Source organism: Patagioenas fasciata, chromosome 5, assembly GCF_037038585.1.
Source record: "Patagioenas fasciata isolate bPatFas1 chromosome 5, bPatFas1.hap1, whole genome shotgun sequence".
NCBI classification, from domain to species: Eukaryota; Metazoa; Chordata; class Aves; order Columbiformes; family Columbidae; genus Patagioenas; species Patagioenas fasciata.
This window is the reverse complement of record NC_092524.1, coordinates 70,516,868-70,538,249: the sequence shown is the minus strand read 5'-3', so window position 1 is coordinate 70,538,249 and position 21,382 is coordinate 70,516,868. Positions and strand designations below refer to the sequence as shown.

Genomic DNA, 21,382 nt, shown 5'->3' with positions numbered 1-21,382 from the left:
TAGCTGATGTGCCTGTTTGCTTGGGTAAGATGCTGACCTTCGGTTGTGACTATCTATAGACGCTGTATTATTTCATTGTACACTATTGCAAGAGCCATCAAAGAGGCTAATTACGGCAAATACTGTTTTCGTTCTCTTTGCTCAGTTTGTGCCAGCCTAAGTTTTTCCAGCAAGTCCCAGAGAAACGTTTGCAATCAAGCGGAGCCCACGGGGTCCCTGCAGGGTCCCGGCGCCACCCAGGGCACATTCACGCTGCCGTCCCGCGCCCTGCGCTCCCCCCGGCACAGCCCCAGGCGCCTCTCCCCGCCCACCCGCTCCCCAAACGGGCCCCACGAGAACGGGCTGAGCTTCTCCAGCTCCTGGCCGCTCAAGAGCTTCGAGGGGCTGCCCAAGCCCAGCGCACCCAAGCACCTTCTCACTCCAAAGCCAGCAGACAGCACAGGTAGGAGTGATGTCAAGAGAGGAAAACAGATTTCAGGTTTGCATCGTGGGTGGTTTCAAGCGGTGGCAAGTAAATGGGGAATTATGCAATGCCCGAATTTCTGTTAGAAACTGAGGGTTTTATAGCTGCTCTAGTCTCGCCACATCACCAGAGGCTTCTTTTAGAAAGGGAGGTCTTTGTATTTCAGTGGATTCAAATACTGGCGTGTTTTGTTCCTTTCGTCTTTTAAATATGTGAGACAATCTGCACCAGTTCTGCTTTTCTTAAAGGCTTTGTTCAAATCTGCTCCTACTCAGCCAAACAAAACACCTTTATAACAGGAACTAAAATTGCGTGCCTAAGCATGTTTTCCAGTTCTCACCTCCTTGTAAAAGGAGTTTTCGGGTGTGACACAGAAACGAGAGGTGGGGTTCGTTGTGGTGAGTGCAGGGCTGAGGTCCGTTTGTGCTCCGCAGGGCAGGACCCGCGGGACGCGCGCTCCGCCCTGCAGCCGCGGCCCAGCCTGCTCGGGCGCCGCGGGCTGAGTGGGGCCCGGCCCGTGCCCCCCATCCCCCGCCTCGCCAGCCCCCTGCCCGACAGGATGCAGCTCATGGTCACAACGCGGAGGAGCGAGGAGTGCGAGGACGTGTGGCTGAGCGACGTGGAGGGGAAGCTTGCGGCGCATCTGTCAGAGCTGAACGTCGATGACGAGGAAGTGGACCAAGAAGAGGTTGGTTTAAATGGGACATAACGCACTTCTCCCCGTTCATGTATTGTATCTTTCTGAACAAGCGTCAGGAAATAATGTTTCTGACTTTAATTTTGTGGCACTGTCTTCAGTACAGGAGATTTCAATGAGGTCATAGAATCCCAGGTTGGAAGGGACCACAAGGATCACCTAGTCCAGCCTTTCTTGGCAAAGCCCAGTCTAGCCAAGCTGGCCCAGTGTCCAGTGCTGGAGAACCCCCCGATGGCTTGGTTGTTCTCATGGAGAAGAACCTCCCTCTTGTGTCCAGTCCTCGGGTGTCTGCCAGAAAAGCCGATGGTGAATCACACTTCCCGAGTTTGTTCCGGGCATCGTGATTTCCCACGTTTTCCTCCAAGTTCAAGTTGTGATGTTCTCAGTTGCCGTGGTACAAAGGCGGAACTCTGGGCCTTTACGCAGCTTCTGTTTGCATTGTATTGATCTAATTTTAAATTTCACATCAGATTTAAGTGATAATCCTTTCTTCAGTTATAACAAAGGGCCCTAAATAACCAATAACTTCCATGATGAAGGTTAATTTGGCTCAGCCCAGGAGTTTCCTCAGCATCCCGGCTTTGCTGCAGCGGGCAGTCCTGATACCCGCGCACTGTGACCCAGCTCTTGGAATTCAGTCCTTGTTCCGTGGGGTGAAACAAGAACTGATGTGAAGCTGGGTGAAGGGGGTGTCCCCTGCGGCTGTTCGTGTGACACAGGCACGTTGGGCATTGGCCTTGGCAGCTCAGCACCCTCCTGGACCTGGAAACACACTGGTAACTGTGTATTCAGTACATGCCACTCAAGCAGAAAATATTGAATACCACTGGATAATTTCCAGGGGCGGTTGGAAGTTGGAACTGCATCCACACTACCCTCACCAGCACAAATCAAAACCATTGCAGCGTAGGTACGATGGGATTTTGTGTGATCTTCCCCGCATGATCCCATGCAACGCATCCTTAGTTCTGTCACAGTTCACAGAAATCCCGTCTCTGGTCTCTGCGGGTCTGAGAGCAGGTGCTGTTGCACTGAGTGGCTTTGCCCAACTCTCTCCATCTTCCATCCTCCGGTCAGTGCTGAACGGAACTTGAGGTGGGAAACAGACAGAAGGATTTGTTTTAATTCTCACGTGTTCAGCAAGAAGAGGAGAGGCTGTGCAGTAGCACGAAGCTCTGGTCGTGATGGATTTTCCTGCCTGATTGGGTAGGAGCTCTGCTTGCTGGGCACCGTTTTCAGGATCCACTGCTGCATGTTTTGCAGCTTTGTGCGGTTCCGTTGCAGAAGGCCTGAGGTCCCGGATGTGTGCACTACCAGCCCTCAAACCCTCCTTTAGTTTATTAAGAAAGATAAGAGCAGCTGAAGGATTTTTGCAGGAATCTGTTCTTGTGTTTTGCAGAGTGAAGCCAGGATACAGTGTCACTGTGCATTTGCATTTAACTGCAGGGTAATTATTCTTGTGAAGTAAAGCAAGGGAAGGGATCATTATAATACTGCATAACCCACATGGAGTCATGTGCGCTGGCTCCCGTGAATTGAACTGCACGCTCAGAAATGTATTTGCTTTTGCTTAAGAAAGGTTTTTCCTATGCGGTGAATAAAACCTGTCGTTTTGTTTCAAACCCCATTTAGATGCAGAACTCCCTCAGGTCTGTACGGAACAGCGCAGCGAAGAAGAGGGCGAAGCTGAGCAGCAGCGTTTCCGATCTGGAGAGCCCCGACTCCACCGTCAGACCGGAGGTGTCGGCGGGCTGCCCGTCCCGCGGCTCCTCCTGCAGCCAGAGCGGCGTCTGCAGCCGGGGCTCGCCCGCCTCCCCCGAGCCCATGGGCCCCCGCGGGAGGAGAATCGCGTGAGTGCAACTCCCACCCAGCCTCTGCCCCTGCTCCTTCCACGGGAGTGCAGCTCCCACCCAGCCTCTGCCCCTGCTCCTTCCACGGGAGTGCAGCTCCCACCCAGCCTCTGCCCCTGCTCCTTCCACGGGAGTGCAGCTCCCACCCAGCTTCTGCCCCTGCTCCTTCCACGGGAGTGCAACTCCCACCCAGCCTCTGCCCCTGCTCCTTCCACGGGAGTGCAGCTCCCACCCAGCCTCTGCCCCTGCTCCTTCCACGGGAGTGCAGCTCCCACCCAGCCTCTGCCCCTGCTCCTTCCACGGGAGTGCAACTCCCACCCAGCCTCTGCCCCTGCTCCTTCCACGGGAGTGCAACTCCCACCCAGCCTCTGCCCCTGCTCCTTCCACGGGAGTGCAACTCCCACCCAGCCTCTGCCCCTGCTCCTTCCACGGGAGTGCAACTCCCACCCAGCCTCTGCCCCTGCTCCTTCCACGTGAGTGCAACTCCCACCCAGCCTCTGCCCCTGCTCCTTCCACGGGAGTGCAATTCCCACGCAACCTCTGCCCCGCTCCTTCCACGGGAGTGCAATTCCCACCCAGCCTCTGCCCCTGCTCCTTAACAGGCATGAAATCTGGCAGACGTCTTTTCTGTCAGATTGCTTAAGGGCTTGGTGGTTGTTTTCCTATCTAAAAGTAGATTGCTCTATGCAGTAGCTGCTTAATTATATTATTGTAGTTTGTGCTGGCTTTGAAATCAAAAGAGATCCCTGGTGCAGCCATAGGAACCCGGTGCACCACGCACTGCATTAAGACTTTACCCTCCCACAGAAGGTGTGTGAACCACAGCCTAAAGAAATTAGTAAGAAGAAGAACGAGCTCAGAGGAAGGATCAAGTTTGCTTATTATAGCCTGGAAACTGAAGAAGAAATGGTTTGGGTTTTTTTGCCATAAGAGGAAGACAATGTAGATGTTTCTTACTGTGAATCATGGACTGTTTCATTTTATTACTGACAATTGTTAATGTAAAATGCCCTTGCAGAGATTTAGATGGGCTCTGACTAGGGTATAGCTTTGTTCCTATGAAAATTCGTTGTATGTTTTAACAGGTCAGACGCCTTTCCACTACTGGGCAGCAAACCCCAGCCTGCAAGGACATCTTCCACAAGAACCAGAGACCCACGGGTGGCAGAATGCAGCTCCAGCACAGGTATTTCCCGGTGCTCTTCAGGGTATGTCCTGCTTCACTGAGGCAGCAGAATGGTCACCTCACGTGGCTGTTCTGGTTCAATGAGCTCATGTCCCTTCAGTGCTTAAGAAAAGGTACTTGCTGGAGCCTGCTTGGTCAAATTGAGCTTATAGTGTGGTACTAGAGGTGGGAAAGGAACCCCAGGGTTTCTGTCTTTCTGTGTCAGGATGACATGTGTTAATGCAGGTGCCACGCGCGAGTGTGTGCAGCTCAGAATCAGTGCAGGATTGAGAATTCACTGGACACCAGCTGGGTAAGAGCAGGAAGGGTCCAAACGTTGCCAGCAGTTCATTTCCTGGTAGGAAATTGAAGAGCTGCTGTTGTGTTTTACACCCACACTGAAGTACAGGTAACTACAGGTTTCTGTAATGGGCAGAAACTGATTCTTTATGCTTATGTTGAATCGATTTTGATTCAGCTGGATGGAGGAAAGGGGCTGAGGCAGCCATGTCCACCCAGGTACTCGCTGGTCCTTTCCCCGAGCCCTGCTCTGCTGCAGCCTTTTGGAGCCTCACAGCTGTGCGTTTTTTCCCAAAAGTTCGCAAAATGGAGTTCAGTTGAAACTGGAGGGCATCTTACCAGTCTAAATGTGCAAAGCCATCACATTGAAAAGCCAACAGTTGCTACTGAGACTCATGGTCTTTCTTCAGGAGTTGAACTTGCTGCTCCCCGTCTCAGCTCAGGCCGCTTTCCTCAGGATGAATTAGCAAACAGGCTTCTCAAGGAACAGCATAAATCAGGAAGCAAATACTGCACGTACATAGCAATTCATGTTGCGGTTAAGCATTTTGCATTCATTGTATGAAAAGGCTTTCTGTGAGAAGTTGACCTTCAGTGTAAATACTGAGCAGCACGTTGACTTTGCCCACTGAGCCGGTTAATCACTGCGGGAGAGCTGGCTGCTGCGGTGAGGTGCCTGTTAACCCACGGTATGTGTGCACTAACCGGTAAGGAAAAGCCTTTTGCTCCTGCTTCTGGCTGCGCTTGGCCCATCACACCGGTCAGATCTCAGTCTCTGGATTTTTAGACTTGCAGAGCTTGTAAAGATCAGTTTGATATTTAACCGCTCACATCAGCTGAAAGTTTTATTTCTAGCACTGAACATAAACCCCCTTTGCTGTTGTCCGTATTTGAAAGGCTTTACACTAAAAAACGATTGTTCAAGCTTTGGGTTAGATGTTGAGCTTGGGTTTACCTGCAGCTGAAAGCTTCCATGTGTGAAAGATGAACAGAACCCCAGCATCTCTTGAAACACCCAGATTTCTGAAATGAGTGTATTGTGTGCATAAACCAGCCTGGGGCTCTGAAAATGGAACAGTTTACAGGAAAAGCTATTCCTAATTTGGTTTTACTAATTGTTTTCCGTTTGCACGGCCAGCATTTGATGACAAGGGCGCTGCTCAGGTTGGCATCGCCGGTCAGCGTTTGGACGGCAGCAGCGGGTGTGGGGATGACGAGAACAAGGAGCAAGGAGACGTGTCACGTACCCCTTTAAAAGGTCAAAATACAGAACACCAAAGAAGTGTGAAGCATTCGAGAGGTTTGTGAGTTTGCTGTTTGTCTGAGCTCTCATTTATGGCAAAAACCAAGCCTGTGTCCAGCCTTTGGTAAAACAGGGTTTATAGCATTTTGTAGCATTTCAAGGTGTTCAGCCAGGTTTCCTCTCTTCTACCCCTTACTCTAGCAAGTTGGGGTTTTTTTTTTTAGCATTAACTGAAATTAGAGTGACAAGTAAATTAAAATTAAAAGTCAAGCGATAGTACATGGTGTGAAAAAAGGGACCAAATTATTTTATAGCTCAGTGTGAACTGAACAGCTCCAGGAGTGCTGTTGTTCATTGGTAAAATTAAGAAACTTTAACTGTTATACTTTAAAATGACACCATGAAAACTGAAATGTAATGCATAGTAGGAGCTACCGCTCCCTGCGTGAGAGCCGCCGTGTGTACGGCGCAGAAGTGCCTCCGGCTCTGCAGAGCAGGAGCTCGGGGGGTTTGAATGTGAAAGTCAGTTTAGGGGCGCACGGTTTGATCTCCCTTGGAGCAGCTAAACCAGATATCAAGTAACCGCGGTTTAGTGACAAACACAACATTAAATAACAAATTCCACGTGTTAACAGACATTGAATAACGAAGATCTTTGTCTCAGGAAGACTTTCCTCTGTCTCTTGTTTCAAGACTAAACCTGACAGGTCTGCCTGTTCTCAAGGTTTGGTAGGAATGGTGGAGCGCTGGTTTTTGGGAAGTGTTTGAAGCAGATGGTCTGGGTGAAATAGCAAAAGCAAAGGTGCCCTTCTTTAGTCACAAACTGTCATTTTTATTTGCAACGAGTGTATCCGGTATGGAAGCACCGGCTGAGGAACTCGAGGGGCTGCTGATCTAGGTGGGACACGGCTTTAAGTGCTGATGGGGGAAAACATTTGAGCAAATTCTGTTCTGATTCAGTTACGCTGAATGACATAGGAAACGGTTCTGTACTTCCACCGAGTGAGTTAGAAAGTTGTGTTTCTTTCGGTGAAACCGGTTGATTTAAAAATCCTCTTACAAACATGGGTTTTCTTCATTGTCGTTCAGGAGAAATTTCATTTGCTACCTGTCTGCTGTGGGTTTGAAGGTATCGATACTCAGTAAATCCTGACAACTCCAGTAACTTGAAAATACACTCATTCATAAAGTGATGAATTTAAATGTCAGTATGACGACATTTTAAAAGACTAAAACATACCCCAAAGCGTAAAGTACGTGATTGATGTTGTGTGATTTCTTTAAGGTCTTGCGGAGCCCATGTCTGGTTTTCCCCTGATGAACGATCCAGATCTCATGTCACCAGGTGTCCTGCGTGAAGATGCAGTTGCAGTTGTTGGTAAAGGTATTGCAAACCAAAATTATCTCCTGTAGCTCGTCATGGTTTTGAAATGAGGGAAAACGTACTTGTGTGGAGCAGGAAGAGGAGAAGCAGATTCCTCACAGCGCTTTTGATTGGGAGCAATCTCCAGTTCAACCGGGAATACCAGGAGTTCTGCTGGGAGTTCTGCAGTTCCTGGAGATGCTGTTCATTCCAACAAGAGGAACGGCAGCAGATTGTTAAGGCTGGGTCTCAGTTCCAGCCCAGCGTGCACATGTGTATGTGCGTCTGTCCTACTCAGCAGAGTAAGGCACGAGTACCTTTGGGTGGGAGTTTGCACCAATAGCGCAGTAGCAATGGCTTTATCTTCTTGATTTACTGTTGGTTTTCTTTAGTTTTTCTAAGTTCTGCCAAATAACAGGGTTATTTGCACAACGTGCTGTGCCTTGCAGGTGTTTTTGGGAGCCCCCCCGGTGCCCGAGCCCCCGCGCAGCCCCTGGCTTGCGCTGCCAGCGGGGGGGACCCAACGGAGCCAGCGGGGAGCGGCGACCAGCAGTTCCACCCCGAAAACCAGAGACAGGTGAGGAGCGCAGCACCATTCTGTTGTCCTGCTCCGTGGCTTTATGGGTGTGAACACAGCTGGGTATGGGTTTGCGCTCCCTGTGCTATGGTAAACAGGAGTTTGATTAAAAAGAGCAGTGTAGGGGAAAGGGAGCTGGGGGTCCTGGGGACAGCAGGGTGACCATGAGCCAGCACTGGGCCCTTGTGGCCAGGGAGGCCAATGGTACCTGGGGTGGGTTAGAAGGGGGTGGTCAGTAGGTCAGAGAGGTTCTCCTGCCCCTCTGCTCTGCCCTGGGGAGACCACACCTGGAATATTGTGTCCAGTTGTGGCCCCTCAGCTCCAGAAGGACAGGGAACTGCTGCAGAGAGCCCAGCGCAGCCACCAAGATGCTGAAGGGAGTGGAGCATCTCCCGTGTGAGGAAAGGCTGAGGGAGCTGGGGCTCTGGAGCTGGAGAAGAGGAGACTGAGGGGGGACTCATTCCTGGGGATCAATATGGAAAGGGGCAGTGTCAGGAGGATGGAGCCAGGCTCTTCTGGGTGACAACAGTGACAGGACAAGGGGCAGTGGGTGCAAACTGGAACACAGGAGGTTTCGCTTAAATTTGAGAAGAAACTTGTTGGGGGTGAGGGTGTCAGAGCCTGGCCCAGGCTGCCCAGGGAGGTTGTGGAGTCTCCTTCTCTGCAGACATTCAAACCCGCCTGGACACCTTCCTGTGGAACCTCAGCTGGGTGTTCCTGCTCCATGGGGGGATTGCACTGGGTGAGCTTTCCAGGGCCCTGCCAATCCCTAGCATTCTGTGACTCTGTAAAACAGGTTAATTCGTAGCTCGGATGACTTGCAGTGCTATGCAAGTCCTTTAATTTATGTTATTCTTTGGGTTCCATTATAAGGTGAAGACTAAAGCTGAGTTAACAATGAGAAGTCATTTCTCAGCATCTGGTTATAGAATCATAGAACCATCTTGGTTGGATGAGACTCTCAGGATCTTGGAGTCCAACCATAACCCACCCAGCACTGCCCCGTGTCCTGAGAACCTCATGTCCGTCTGTCCAGCCCTCCAGGGATGGTGACTCCAGCACTGCCCTGGGCAGCCTGTTCCAATGCCCCACAGCCCTTTGGGGAAGGAATTGTCCCCAGGTCCAACCTCAGCCTCCCCTGGCCAGGCGCTGACTGTGCACACATTACTGTGCTTCTTATTTACCCGCTTTGCACACACTGAGAACGCAGCTGCTGTTTCTGCTGCTTGTGCAATGTTATATGAAGCCTAAAGCAGAAGTTTCCTGTAGTTCAGCGTTATTTCTCTAACGATTGTTAAACTGTGTGAATATCTGCCCCAGAACGCGGTTTCCCGAGGAGTGGTGCTGCGTCCTTATGTTGGCAAATGTTAAAAATTTCAAATGAAAATCACAGCCTTTCTGAAAGCATTTGAAATAACCTATTAAGATTACTAATACTTTAAGTTAATGGTAGACGGTGTCTTAATTTTCTGATCGTCACTGAAGATGTGAATAGTTGGCGGGATCAAAATCAAAGGAGAAAATGGGAGAGTGTATTAAATGTTACTGAGTTTTCAGGAGGAATTGTAATTGTCTTAATAATTCAGGAGGGAAGGGTCAGATCCCAGTGGTAAAGACAATGGTTACAAAACCCCTCTGTGCTTAAACGTTACTGTAGAATGTATATTTGTTACGTAAAATTCTAGGAAACTATACAGCACTGCTGGAGAAACAAAGACCTTTGCTTTTAGACCTGAATTCCTGAACCATTCAGGTATTTTAGAGTAAATTATTTCTGTTAAATGCTGAGACGTGGAGTGTTGTTCTCTTTGCCAGTGGGACGCTCATTGTGCAGAAGGTACCCGTTCAGCTATTGCAGGGCGAATTTAATATTTGTATGAGGAATTCCCTTTCACTCCGTAGAAGGGTGCGAACAGTAATTTTCCATGCTTGCCTTAGAGAGCATCAAGAAGTTACTGGGTGACTCGTGCATTATGTTGTACTGTGAAATATAATGGTGCGTTCATGTTCGCAGGTCAAAGTTGCCTTGTCAAAATCTGCCCAGGAGAAGATGAGGCGGAGGAGAAGGGAAGAGGAAGAACAGGAGGAAGAAAAGGAAGAAAACCCTTGGGACAGACGTAAACTGAGTGAGCCAGAGAAAGCAGCAACAGAAAGTGAGGATTAGGGTTTGTCTTAATAATAGACTATTAAGTGCTGCTGAAATGGAAATTACAATTCTGTGATAACTGCCGAAACTCGTGACTCTTCAGTGCGACGTGGGTTGTTACTAGAGTAAACTTACACTGCAGTTGGCTCTTCAGTCGTTGGTTGTCAGGTTTGTAACGTGGAGAGTGAAGTGCTTGGGGGAGGTATTTGAAGGACTGTGGTTAAGAAATATTTCAAAAGACAAATTAGGACTGAAAATAATAGCTTTTTCCTTTTTCTCTGATTTGTTGTTGTTCTTTGGACATTTCCTTCTCTTTTCTAGACTTAAATCTCTGTGGGGATCTATTAACGTCATCAAGAAATGTATCTTTGTCGTTAGAAAACGTGGCCTCGAATCCTTCATTAAGGAGAACATCCAGTTTGAAGAAGACAAGATGTGCAGCCCCACTGGATCCTGGTGAGCTGGTACAACAGACTGAAGGCTCTTAGAGTGTTTGGATTCCTACAGTTCCGAAATACCATCAGTTTAATATGGTTTGTTTGTCCCCTGGGCAGTCCTGAGGGGCTCTGGTAGTTCGGTACGTGGGGGGTGGTGAAGGGTGTTTGGATGGGTCACTGCTCCCTTGAAACGTTTTTCATCCATAGTTTGTCAGGAAGATATTTGACACATGAGAGCATTTATTTGCTCAGCAACTTGTATAGTGTATTAATGGCAAATGGACTCCCTTCTGTCTCCAGAAAAAACATTTCCGGGTACATTTTGTTGCAGAAATGCCTTTAAAATATGCAGTAGAAATCTTTTCAGAATAGAAGCTCGCACTCATGATGGTCAAAGGTCTCCAGGATTTCTCAAGTGCCTCTTTGAGTTTTCCTATATTGTGCTTCAGCACATTGTGCGTCTGTGTTTACACTGGGAAGTTGCAAATGCAAATGTAGGGGGTTGTTTGAAGTGGTGGTTGTTTGTGAAAGAATTCATTCTGTGAATGGGATGCAGCAGGATGGACCTGGGAGAGCTGTCCCTTTGGAAGCCGCCTCCCTCGGTACAGCGGACTATAGATACCTCAAACTCTTCCTTCCTTCCTTCCTTTGGATTAATTGTTTTCCTCAGATGGCGCTAATTGTTTCTTATGGTTCGCGATGCGCAGGTGAAACTCCTCCCGGGGCCCGCGGGCGCTGCAAGGAGCGGAGCCCACCGGTGGCGCAGAGCCCGGAGATGCTGGCGCCGTGGGAGCTGCAGCCCCTGGCGCGGCCCGAGGCGGCTCTGGCGCAGGCGCTGGCGCTGCTGGCCGGCGAGGACTGGTACGTGCGCAGGGCTGCCTGCCTGTTGGGGGCCGTTCATCTGGATAACCTAATTAAACAAACAACAATACCCACACCATCAGAAATAGTGAGCAGGATGGCAAGTGATCACAGAATCACAGGGTGTCAGGGTTGGCAGGGCCTTGTAAAGCTCATCCAGTGCAATCCCCCCATGGAGCAGGAACACCCAGCTGAGGTTCCACAGGAAGGTGTCCAGGCGGGTTTGAATGGCTGCAGAGAAGGAGACTCCACAACCTCCCTGGGCAGCCTGGGCCAGGCTCTGACACCCTCACCCCAAACAAGTTTCTTCTCAAATTTAAGTGAAACCTCCTGTGTTCCAGTTTGCACCCATTACCCCTTGTCCTGTCACTGGTTGTCACTGGCTCCATCCTCCTGACACTGCCCCTTTCCATATTGATCCCCAGGAATGAGTCCCCCCTCAGTCTCCTCTTCTCCAGCTCCAGAGCCCCAGCTCCCTCAGCCTTTCCTCACACGGGAGATGCTCCACTCCCTTCAGCATCTTGGTGGCTGCGCTGGGCTCTCTCCAGCAGTTCCCTGTCCTTCTGGAGCTGAGGGGCCACAACTGGACACAAGATTCCAGGGGTGGTCTCCCCAGGGCAGAGCAGAGGGGAAGAAGAATTGATGTAAGAGAAAAAAAGAAAATAGTTGTTTTCAGTCCAAGTCTAAAGGGTAACTGTTGTAAAATGAGGATTGAGAGCCTTGTAGGGCTGTCCCAGTGTGAGCCTGCGGTGACTGGAAACACCGCACAGCGGGACACAGACAGGGATGGACGCACAGACAGATCTTGTTCAGCAGGGAGTGCCAAGCGAAGCAGAGCAGGGAGCTGAGCCAGGTTGAGCCCTCTTTATTAGCCATTGAGAGTTTATAGGATTCACAGATACGGGCCTGGACTATGTTACATAAGATGTTTTTCCAATAATTGTTATTAGAAACACCCACACTGATGTTATGTTTGTTTCAGTTACGTTCCCACTCATTCACAGACCAGGCCAAGCACATTCACACATCACACATATGGGGCGGTTTTCCGGCCCGAGATACCATTCTCACTGGCCTGGGCTATCACTTGTTACACTCACAAAACCCACACTTGTGTACAATCTGTGCAGGGCCCGTTAGCTGGAACTGCTGTTGCCATGTAAGCCCCGCTCTGCAGAGGCCCCCGCGCTGCTTTCTGTGCCATCCAAAGCTCCCCAGCCTGGCCAAGGGCTCATGGCACCGCTTTCTGTGCCACCCAAAGCTCCGCAGCCTGGCCAAGGGCTCATGGCACCGCTTTCTGTGCCACCCAAAGCTCCGCAGCCTGGCCGAGGGCTCATGGCACCGCTTTCTGTGCCACCCAAAGCTCCGCAGCCTGGCCGAGGGCTCATGGCACCGCTTTCTGTGCCACCCAAAGCTCCGCAGCCTGGCCGAGGGCTCATGGTGCCGCTTTCTGTGCCATCCAAAGCTCCACAGCCTGGCCAAGGGCTCACGGTGCCGCCTTCTGTGCCACCCAAAGCTCCCCAGCCTGGCCGAGGGCTCATGGCACCACTTTCTGTGCCACCCAAAGCTCCCCAGCCTGGCCAAGGGCTCATGGCACCACTTTCTGTGCCACCCAAAGCTCCGCAGCCTGGCCAAGGGCTCATGGCACCACTTTCTGTGCCACCCAAAGCTCCGCAGCCTGGCCAAGGGCTCATGGCACCACTTTCTGTGCCACCCAAAGCTCCGCAGCCTGGCCAAGGGCTCACGGCGCTGCTGCTCAGCTCGGCGAGGAAAGGCTTCCCGTGTGGGCACCAGTGCCAGCGGCGGGCGGGACGGGGAGAGCGGGGTGCTCAGATAGTCCTGCTGCACCCTGAGAAACACTCGCTTTGGAAGAATTGCCTGTGTTACATATCATTGCTTTATTTTATAATCTGTTTGCTATTTGTTTTCTTAGAATTCTCTGTTTAGATATTTTTAGGAAAACGTGCACATGTTTTGAACTGGGATCTTGTTTTGCACAGGGAGAAGAAGATCGAGGGTCTGAACTTGGTTCGCTGTCTGTCTGCCTACCACGCTCCTACTCTGGCTACAAAGCTGCACGAAACCAGTCTGGCTGTGGCAGAAGAGGTTACACTTTACTCTGAGTATTTCACTCTAGACGTGTGTGTATGTATTTAACGCTCGGTGAGATGGTGAAACGGTACGTTCACCTGTGCTTAGCCTTTCTCTGTTGGACAGCCTCCAAAGGATGAGTCTGTCGTTCAGCAAAGCAGCTCATACTTCAGATACCAATAGTTGACTTGATTTGATTTGCTAAGAGACTGAAAAAATGTAGTTTGTAACTTGATAACATTTTCATGTGTATGTATTTTAACTCTCACGCATAGTGAATCAAGTCAGAAATGTGTTTCTCAGTTGCTTTTAATGTTACTTAAAATGTACAAAGGGAAACATGAAGCTTTACTTACTTTGCAGTGTATTTTCTAAACATTATTCATTGTTTGTCTGGGTTTCTCCTGTGTGCAGGTCAAGAATTTACGCTCAGGTGTTTCTCGAGCTGCTGTGGTCTGTTTAGGGGATTTGTTCACCCACCTGAGAACGAGCATGGATCAAGAACTAGATAATGCAGTAAAGGTCCTTTTGCACAAAGCTGGTGAATCCAACACATTTCTAAGGGAAGAGGTAGACAAGGCTCTGAAGGCTATGGTTACTAATGTGACTCCAGCACGTGCACTTTGTTCTCTTATAAATGGAGGGCAAAGGTAATTCTTACAAAGACTTTTTAAACACGTAACTTGTGAATAGATAAAATTTATCAAATATAGGCTTTTTTTAAAAAAATGAATCCAGATACTAAAGGCAGAGTTTTGAGAATACAGCAAGTCAGCTCTGGAAAACCCAACCACCAACCACACCACAGTGTTTGCTGGCGTAACAGTAAAACGTGCCCGCTCTGTTTCTTTCTGTACATTATGGAAAGCGTTGGCTGTTGATTTTTGGAGCTTGGTCTATTTTCCGGTCATTTTACCAGACATTAGTGGTTTTATCCGGTGTCACTATAGCGTTCTTAGGACACTGCTGTTTTGTTCTGCCTAGCAAAGCTCACACAACATTCTCGTTTTCCACTTGCTCTGCAGCCCGATGCCCGTCTTTTCCAGCTCTTCAGCACTACCCTTGACTGAGGAAGATGATTTATAACTTACGATTCTCTAGCTGCAACTATCTTGAGCTGGCTTCACGTTCTTTTCTAGACTTTAACAGCTGGTTAACAGTCTCTCTGGTCTGCGTCTTGACTGCCTTGCTGCGGGGGTGGCCTCTGTTTTCTTGCGTACCTCGACCATGAGCTGCTCCAGTTTCTGGTGCATGGAGTTGGCTCGAACCTGTAGCTCAGCTCAGCCTGGGGTAGAAGTTACGTTCCTCTCTTTCGCTTCTCTTGCTCTTTTATCTCCTCGTTCACACTAACAGCAATATGTAAGCCTTTAGGCAGCCCAGTACATTAGATATATAGACCTACTTAATCTCTATTTGTCATCACTTAGATGACGTTTAATAGGTTTCATTTCTCATAGCCTATTCCTTCCATTAAATACTTCAGATTCTACATTATAAATCACTCTTTAAACTTTCTGCACAGCTACAAATCATAAGAGTCCCAACTCAACATGTTTCCAATTTGGTTTCCTGGGAAGCCGGTTGTTGTGGGATATATTGATTCTGTCTCCTGAAAACCGGTGAGAACCATCCCACAATTACCAGAGCTTCAAACGGAAAGGCAGATATCAGCCCTACAGACTTAAATTATGTATGAAATACGCTGGCATGTAGTTGTTTTGGTGAACTGAAGAGCAGCGACAGCAACCACGCATGGCTTTAGTTCAGACGCCGTGGAACATGGCCTGTTTCTGTTCTCCCGTCTTCTCCTCAGAAATCCCTGGCCAAGCAATGCTGATCATAACCCGCTAAATCTGATCCCGCTCTGCAGGGGCTGTAAAGACTGACCCCTCCAATTTGTGAGCTCAGACATGTTCAGATACCTGAGGCATCAAACCGGTCTGAGCCGCGGGTCTGAAGGCAGCACCAGCGGCAGGGCTGATCTCTTGGCGGCTCAGTGCGGGCAGCGCTGGCGCTGGGGGCGCAGTGTGTGCAGCGGGTACCTCGTGGCGCTGGGACCCACAGCCGCTCTGCCCCTGCTCCCAGCCGGCCCGGGAGGCGCTCCCAGGGCTGCGCCCTCTCTGCAGCCCCGAATACACAACAGTCAGGATGGAACTCTGGGAGAAAAGTGACACCTCTCTTCAGTATGGAACTGAAAGGTGCTGTTTGACACGACTGTGTCATTACACACAGGGTGCATTTTCTAAATTGGGTTTATACGTTGGGTTGCTTATATTCACCACAACTTCTCTATGCACATTAATGATTATCATTTTGCCTACAATTTATAAGACCTTTTAAAATTTACCTATTTCAACCCACTTCAAGCCAGATGTGATCGCAAGTGTTAACACTTGCAACCCTCATTAGACGTATATACTGATTCTTCATCAGCTACAAAATTGCTTTTGACTTTGCCAACAAGAACAATTAGAAATGGTTTTGTTTTTGTTTGTGAGAGACCGCTCTAAAGCCACTGGGAATAGACGCTTGTTCCAGGAGCACGATCGCAGGGCTAGAGCTGAAAGGGCATTTCGGAAGTTTTCAAATCTTGTGTCTTATCTGAGCCGTGTTGAATTCTGAGGTCTTATGTGCACACACAAAAACTCTCCAACTATTTGGCATGGGCAGTGGGTGTTCGAGGGGAGCGTCCATGTAGCAAGCTCTGCAAGCCAAGCAGGAGCCAGAGCGGGGCTGTAGCTGTTTCAGGAGCAGCCTGGGCTGTGTTCTGGGTTTAAATGTTGCGGTTTAGCTAGAGCCGGTTAGCTGGTTTACACTGGGGGTTCATGTCCAGCTCTGCTGGAGCCCCTGCTGTGCTTTCCCAACCTCAGCTCTCCCTTTGATCCCGTGCTTCCCTGTGAGCACCGAGCCGGCAGTGCCTGGCTGAGCGGGGCTGTAACACAAAGATAACACAAAATCGGAGAAGTTGGAGTCTGCAGAATTGTGTGCGACTTTGAAACAACGTGGGATCAGCGGGTGCAGCAGAATTGATAGGCGAGGTTAGGTTGACGTGCAAGTTTGAAAGCTGATTGCAGCTTTTCTGCCATTCCCATCCACACAGGTGTTTAAGAGCCCCTTTTGTAGCCAAGGTACTTCTGCAGGATTTTTAGAAGTCGACAGTGGTTTAATTTTAAATTGATATACACAAAACATGTTTCTGAGCACAGGGACTACTTTCTCATAAAACTGATGGAAAGAACACATAGTAGTGTGCTTCCTAAAATATTTTACAATTATTTTAAGGAAAACTAGAAATTAAATTCTATAAAAAGAAAACGACCGTCTTTAGTAATCCAAAAGCTGCAGTTAGAGGTTGAGACTGACTTTACACTAAAAGGATACAAGTTTTCTTTTTTCATTCTACATTCCTGTAGTTCAGGATGTCAGGTGAATGTAATGAGGTTTAATCCAACGCGTTATCCTTTTAAATGGAGTTGATTGTCTTTGCTCCATGATGTCGTTTCTATGCAGCCAGATGAGTACCTGCACATGAGCAGTATCGTGGTTGCAGGTGATGCTAAAATGACGAAAGAGACGTTGCGCGCTGCGTTGGGCAGAGCGCGTGGGGCGGCCGTGGGGCTGCCCCGGCCCCGCACTCAGCAGCTGTGTTCCCCGCAGCCACCTGCACTCGGCGGTGAGGAGGTGCACAGCCCAGCACCTGGCGGACACCCTGGAGAGCATGGGGCCGGAGCGCGTCCTGGCTGGAACCAAAGCTGGCGCCGATCGGGTCGTACCTGCCATAGCCAGGTTTGCACAGGACAGTTCACAGCAAACAAGGTGAGTGCAATCAGGATCGGTTTGGTTGGAAAAGACCCTCAGGATCATGGAGTCCAACTGTTCCCCCACCCCTGTCCCTGCCCCATGTCCTGAGAACCTCATGTCCGTCTGTCCAGCCCTCCAGGGATGGTGACTCCAGCACTGCCCTGGGCAGCCTGTTCCAATGCCCCACAGCCCTTTGGGGAAGAAATTGTTCCTAAATCCAACCTCAACCTCCCCTGGTGCAACTTGAGGTTACTGGTTAAGATAAGCACGTTCCAGGTGGCTGAAACCTCTGTGCAGCTCAGGGTGTTCCTGTGCAGGGACAGAGAGCAGAACCGCGGAATCATTTCAGTTGGGAACAGCCCTTAAGATGTTGGAGTCCAGCTGTTCACCGACAAGGCTGTTAGGACAGCAGAGGTGACAGGGGTTCCCCGGTGGCTGCTGCAGCCTGCCTACCCTGCTGAGGAAGAGGAGGGGCCCCAAGGACTCGGGTCAGTGACAGGGTTGGGTTAGCGGTTGGACCACGGGAATGCGGGCACCGGCTCCTCGCTGTCTGACTGACGGGGCAGGTCCAGCCTATTTAAAGACCGCTGAAATGGAAGCCTGTTCTTATTAGTTTGCTCAGTTTTTGATTAAATAGTGGTTGTTGAGCATAGTTTGAGGGAGGATGAAAACGGCGCCTGGTTACACAAACACGTAAGAGTCTTCCCACGCTGTCATATTTTGGAATTGCACACCTGTAATTATCAAGAGTTGCAAAGCAAAGCCGTGTTCATGGGTGTGCGTGTCGTGGTCTGTTCCCTGCAGGTATTACGGTCGGAAGATGCTCTTCATTATGATGACTCATCCCGATTTTGACAAAACGCTTGAAAAGTATGTGCCACCCAAGGATTTGCCTTACATTAAGGAATCCGTTAGCAATCTGCGTGAAAAGGTACGTGGCAAAGCTCTTATCAGCTGAGAAATGGGAACTTGCGGCTGTGAAGTGTGGCCAGTGGATGTGCAGGGCACGGGAGGAGTGTGTTGGAGGAAGTGAGGAAGCGCGGCATGGCAGGGTGCTGGGCTGCCCTGGGGGTGCCAGATTGGCTTTTGCAGGGTCTGCAGCAGCGCAGCACCACGCCAGCTGTGCTCGTTAACAGTTCTGCCTCTGTGCAGGGGCTGGGGGAGATGCCGCTAGATACACCCTCAGCAAAAGGAAGACGTTCCCAGACGAGCAGTGTTGGACATTCGAGGTCGTCGTCGACTTCCCGAGATGCTCTCAACACGACCGACAGGTAACGGGCTGCGTGCGGTGTCTCACCTGTTAGTGGCACGGCCTCCAGGGAACAGCCTCACCACGGCAAGACAGCCTAGAAACAGTCACAACGGGCTCGTGAAAATTAAACGTGCCTGAAGGAATAGGGAAAACATGACATGTCCCAGATAAGCCTAAGTGGTCAAATAAAAATGGCTTTGTGCATTTTGAAATCAGTTTGTTTATTGACAGCTTCTGAAAGGACACACAGGCCACAGAACACTTGGAATTCACCGCAGTGAATGTCCCCATCAGTTCAAGTTATTGCTGTTCAGACTGTGTAGAAAAGTGTGCGTAGTAGCAGCTGCAGTACAAATGATCTGCTTGTGCACTTACCTGCGCTGTTTAGTTAGATCCTACGGGGGATGCTGAGGTTTCAGAACATACTCTGTCTGTTTTTAGTGTTCTGGATTGGTCTGCTAATAGGTGTTCTGTTGAACTGAGAGAGAAACCCCTCAAAATATAAACCAAGCCAAAAAACTGCATCCAAGAATGTAGAGTTCATAGGGTCTGGGACGGCCTCTGGGTTGAAGAAATTGTATCTGTTCAGGAACAGGTTGCTGTAATGCACGCTCCGCTGTTCAAAATAATAACTCATTTCACATTTGATGGTAAATTTTACCTTGGCGTTAAAGCTGCTTGTCTGCTTCCTTCAAAGAGGTGCTGCGTACTGCACTACGCCAAACACTGTGATTCAGGTGCTCGAGCGGCCTGTGACGCAGCGGCAGGATGGGAGATTTTGGTGTTGCCTTTTGCTCTCACAGAGCCAATAGGCTGGAATTGGAAAATGTAATAAAGGTGCTTATTCCATTCTGCATCAAGGACTTGTGTTCTCAGGTTAGGAATGAGCTAGCGACGTTACCTGGGCTGCTCTGTAGATGCAGGGTAGTATCTGGACAGTGATTCCACTGATCTTTCAGTTGTCCGTGACTGTTTTGTTGATGAGACGCTACAGAAAATGAGTCTCAAAATCCTCCGTGAGGAGGAATTCCCACCTCAGTGCAGCGCGTTGCTTCAGTGCCACCCAGACTGGGATCGGGGCTTTAAGTGCTTTGAGAACAAAGGATTAAATGGCAGTAACTTCTTTCTCTTTGCCACGTTGCTGTGCGGGAAGGTCCCGGCTGCTGTGGTGCAGGGACATGAACAGGACACCCGCCCGCTCGGGGCTGCTCTCCTGCATAGAAAAGCCTTTAGAGCAGAATGGATCCCGAGAGTTGAGGAGCAACACTTACTACTGGGTGGTTTGTTTGAAATCGCCGTGTTTCAAGTGAAGTCCTTTTCACCAGAAGGTTTTCTGTTTGTTTTGGACATTTGCACTTCCATGGGGAGAGAACGTGTGAGATGCTCGTGTTTCAGCTGGCATGCGTGTTCACTGAGCGACTTTTTCCTTTCCAATAGAGAGACCACAGAAGCCCGTGAAGTCACAAGAAAAACAGTTCCTCGTAATTCACTAGAAAATGAAGAATATGTTAAAGACATTATAGGCTTGTTGAATGCAAAAGACTTCCGTGATCGAATAAATGGCATTAAGCAGCTGGTCTCAGATACGGAGAACAATCAAGGCCTTGTTGTTGCCAACATTGTAAAGGTAACTGCATGAGAACATTTTATGTCAAACATCTTTAAAGTTGTGTCTCAAAGTTTTCTGATAAACTCTTGGCTCCCTCTCTCAACACGAGTGTCTGATGAACAGCAGAAGGTGTCGGGGCAGGTCAGGTGCTCTCAAGGGGGAGATATTTAAGCTACAAAGGTAGAAAAGGAAGTAAATAGGAGGAAGAAGCTGAAAGTTTTCACTTAGGGATGGCATTTATTGAGCTATTTCTGGAATACTGTGTGTAGTTTTACATGCCACGGCTCAGTAAATATCAAAATACTGGAACGGGCCACAAAAAAAGCAGCAAGAATAAATCAAGATCTGAAAAACTGTCTCTGAAACACGGCTGCAAGTTCTGCCTGTTCTGTTTACCCAGGAGAGGGTGAGCAAAGGTCTTTATGATGATAAACTGGAGTGTCCTTCCTCATAGGAGAGGAGAAAAATCTATGGTGAGTCCAAGAGTTGTAAACCACAGATGGATGTAATGGAAGCGGCACCAGGATTGTTCAGTCTTTGCTGTGGATGTGTGAAATATTCTGTGACACCTTGCGATATCTTAACTGTGAATGTGTTTGTAATCTGTAAAACATTCTTTCTGCTTAATAGAGCTATGCCTCACTAAAAGTAGCTGTTTGCAGAAAATCTTAGTCATACTGAAAGGCAGAGATGGCCAGTTCACCTCCCTTACCTTGGAAAGGACTGACTCACGTTCAGATGAGATACAGTTAATAATACGCGGTCTAAAAATAGGAAATGTTGCTTTACCCGCTAAAAAGGAAATACCTCAGGTGTTTGCATAGCAGAGCTGTCTTTGCTAAGATGGACAACTAAAGCGTAACAGTAAAGTGGGAGACACCATATCCAGCGCAGACACCCGGTGCTAACTGAGATTAATGCTGTTCGGATACTTTTTCAGATCTTCGATGCTTTCAAGTCTCGCTTACATGACTCGAACAGTAAAGTCAACCAGGCTGCGCTGGAGGCGATGCACAAGATGGTCCCGCTGCTGAAAGACAATTTGTCACCCACGATCAACATGTTAATCCCTGCCCTGGTGGACAACAACCTCAACTCCAAAAATGCAGGGATTTATGACGCTGCCACAAATGTTATTGAGGCTCTGTGTCAACATGTAGGTAAGTAACTGGCTCTCTCTTAGTTCTGAACGCTGCTTGCTCAGGGCGGCTGTGGTGTCTCCGGCCTCGGGGATCTCCGAGGGTCCCTTTGCCCTCAGCCGTCCTGTGGTTCTGTGTGCCAGGAGCTGGAGCCTGTGAATGTTAAACGCGAACGAGAACGAGATCCTTGCTGGTTCGTGTATGCCACAGCTGGTTTCCTTCCTCCAGCGTTTGGGCTTTGGAGCGGGACCTTAGTATTTTTGGTAAATGAAAGTGCTACGTTCTACCAGATGCTAGGAGTTAGTTGTTAACGGTATCTTTTTATTCTTTTCTGCCCTTAAATAGACCACTATGCTTTTTGAAGTTAATATATCATAAGTAAGGCTCT

General features: G+C 49.1%; 1 protein-coding gene across 2 annotated transcripts in view; it reads left to right on the top strand.

Moving 5' to 3' along the window:
- TOGARAM1 (TOG array regulator of axonemal microtubules 1) overlaps positions 1-21,382 on the top strand; it is a 34,767-nt gene that overhangs the window by 11,348 nt on the left and 2,037 nt on the right. The window contains exons 4-20 of one of the 2 annotated variants that reach the window (XM_065839548.2): positions 146-442; positions 898-1,151; positions 2,793-3,010; positions 4,096-4,196; positions 5,614-5,775; positions 7,004-7,102; positions 7,531-7,658; positions 9,673-9,811; positions 10,183-10,260; positions 10,949-11,102; positions 13,103-13,208; positions 13,608-13,843; positions 16,851-17,009; positions 17,799-17,925; positions 18,147-18,265; positions 19,684-19,873; positions 20,796-21,015. In XM_065839548.2, coding sequence (XP_065695620.2) covers positions 146-442; positions 898-1,151; positions 2,793-3,010; positions 4,096-4,196; positions 5,614-5,775; positions 7,004-7,102; positions 7,531-7,658; positions 9,673-9,811; positions 10,183-10,260; positions 10,949-11,102; positions 13,103-13,208; positions 13,608-13,843; positions 16,851-17,009; positions 17,799-17,925; positions 18,147-18,265; positions 19,684-19,873; positions 20,796-21,015 — 2,787 coding nt within the window. Of the gene's footprint in view, positions 1-145; positions 443-897; positions 1,152-2,792; positions 3,011-4,095; positions 4,197-5,613; positions 5,776-7,003; positions 7,103-7,530; positions 7,659-9,672; positions 9,812-10,125; positions 10,261-10,948; positions 11,103-13,102; positions 13,209-13,607; positions 13,844-16,850; positions 17,010-17,798; positions 17,926-18,146; positions 18,266-19,683; positions 19,874-20,795; positions 21,016-21,382 lie in introns of both variants that reach the window. The other variant, XM_065839549.2, reaches the window with a different exon arrangement.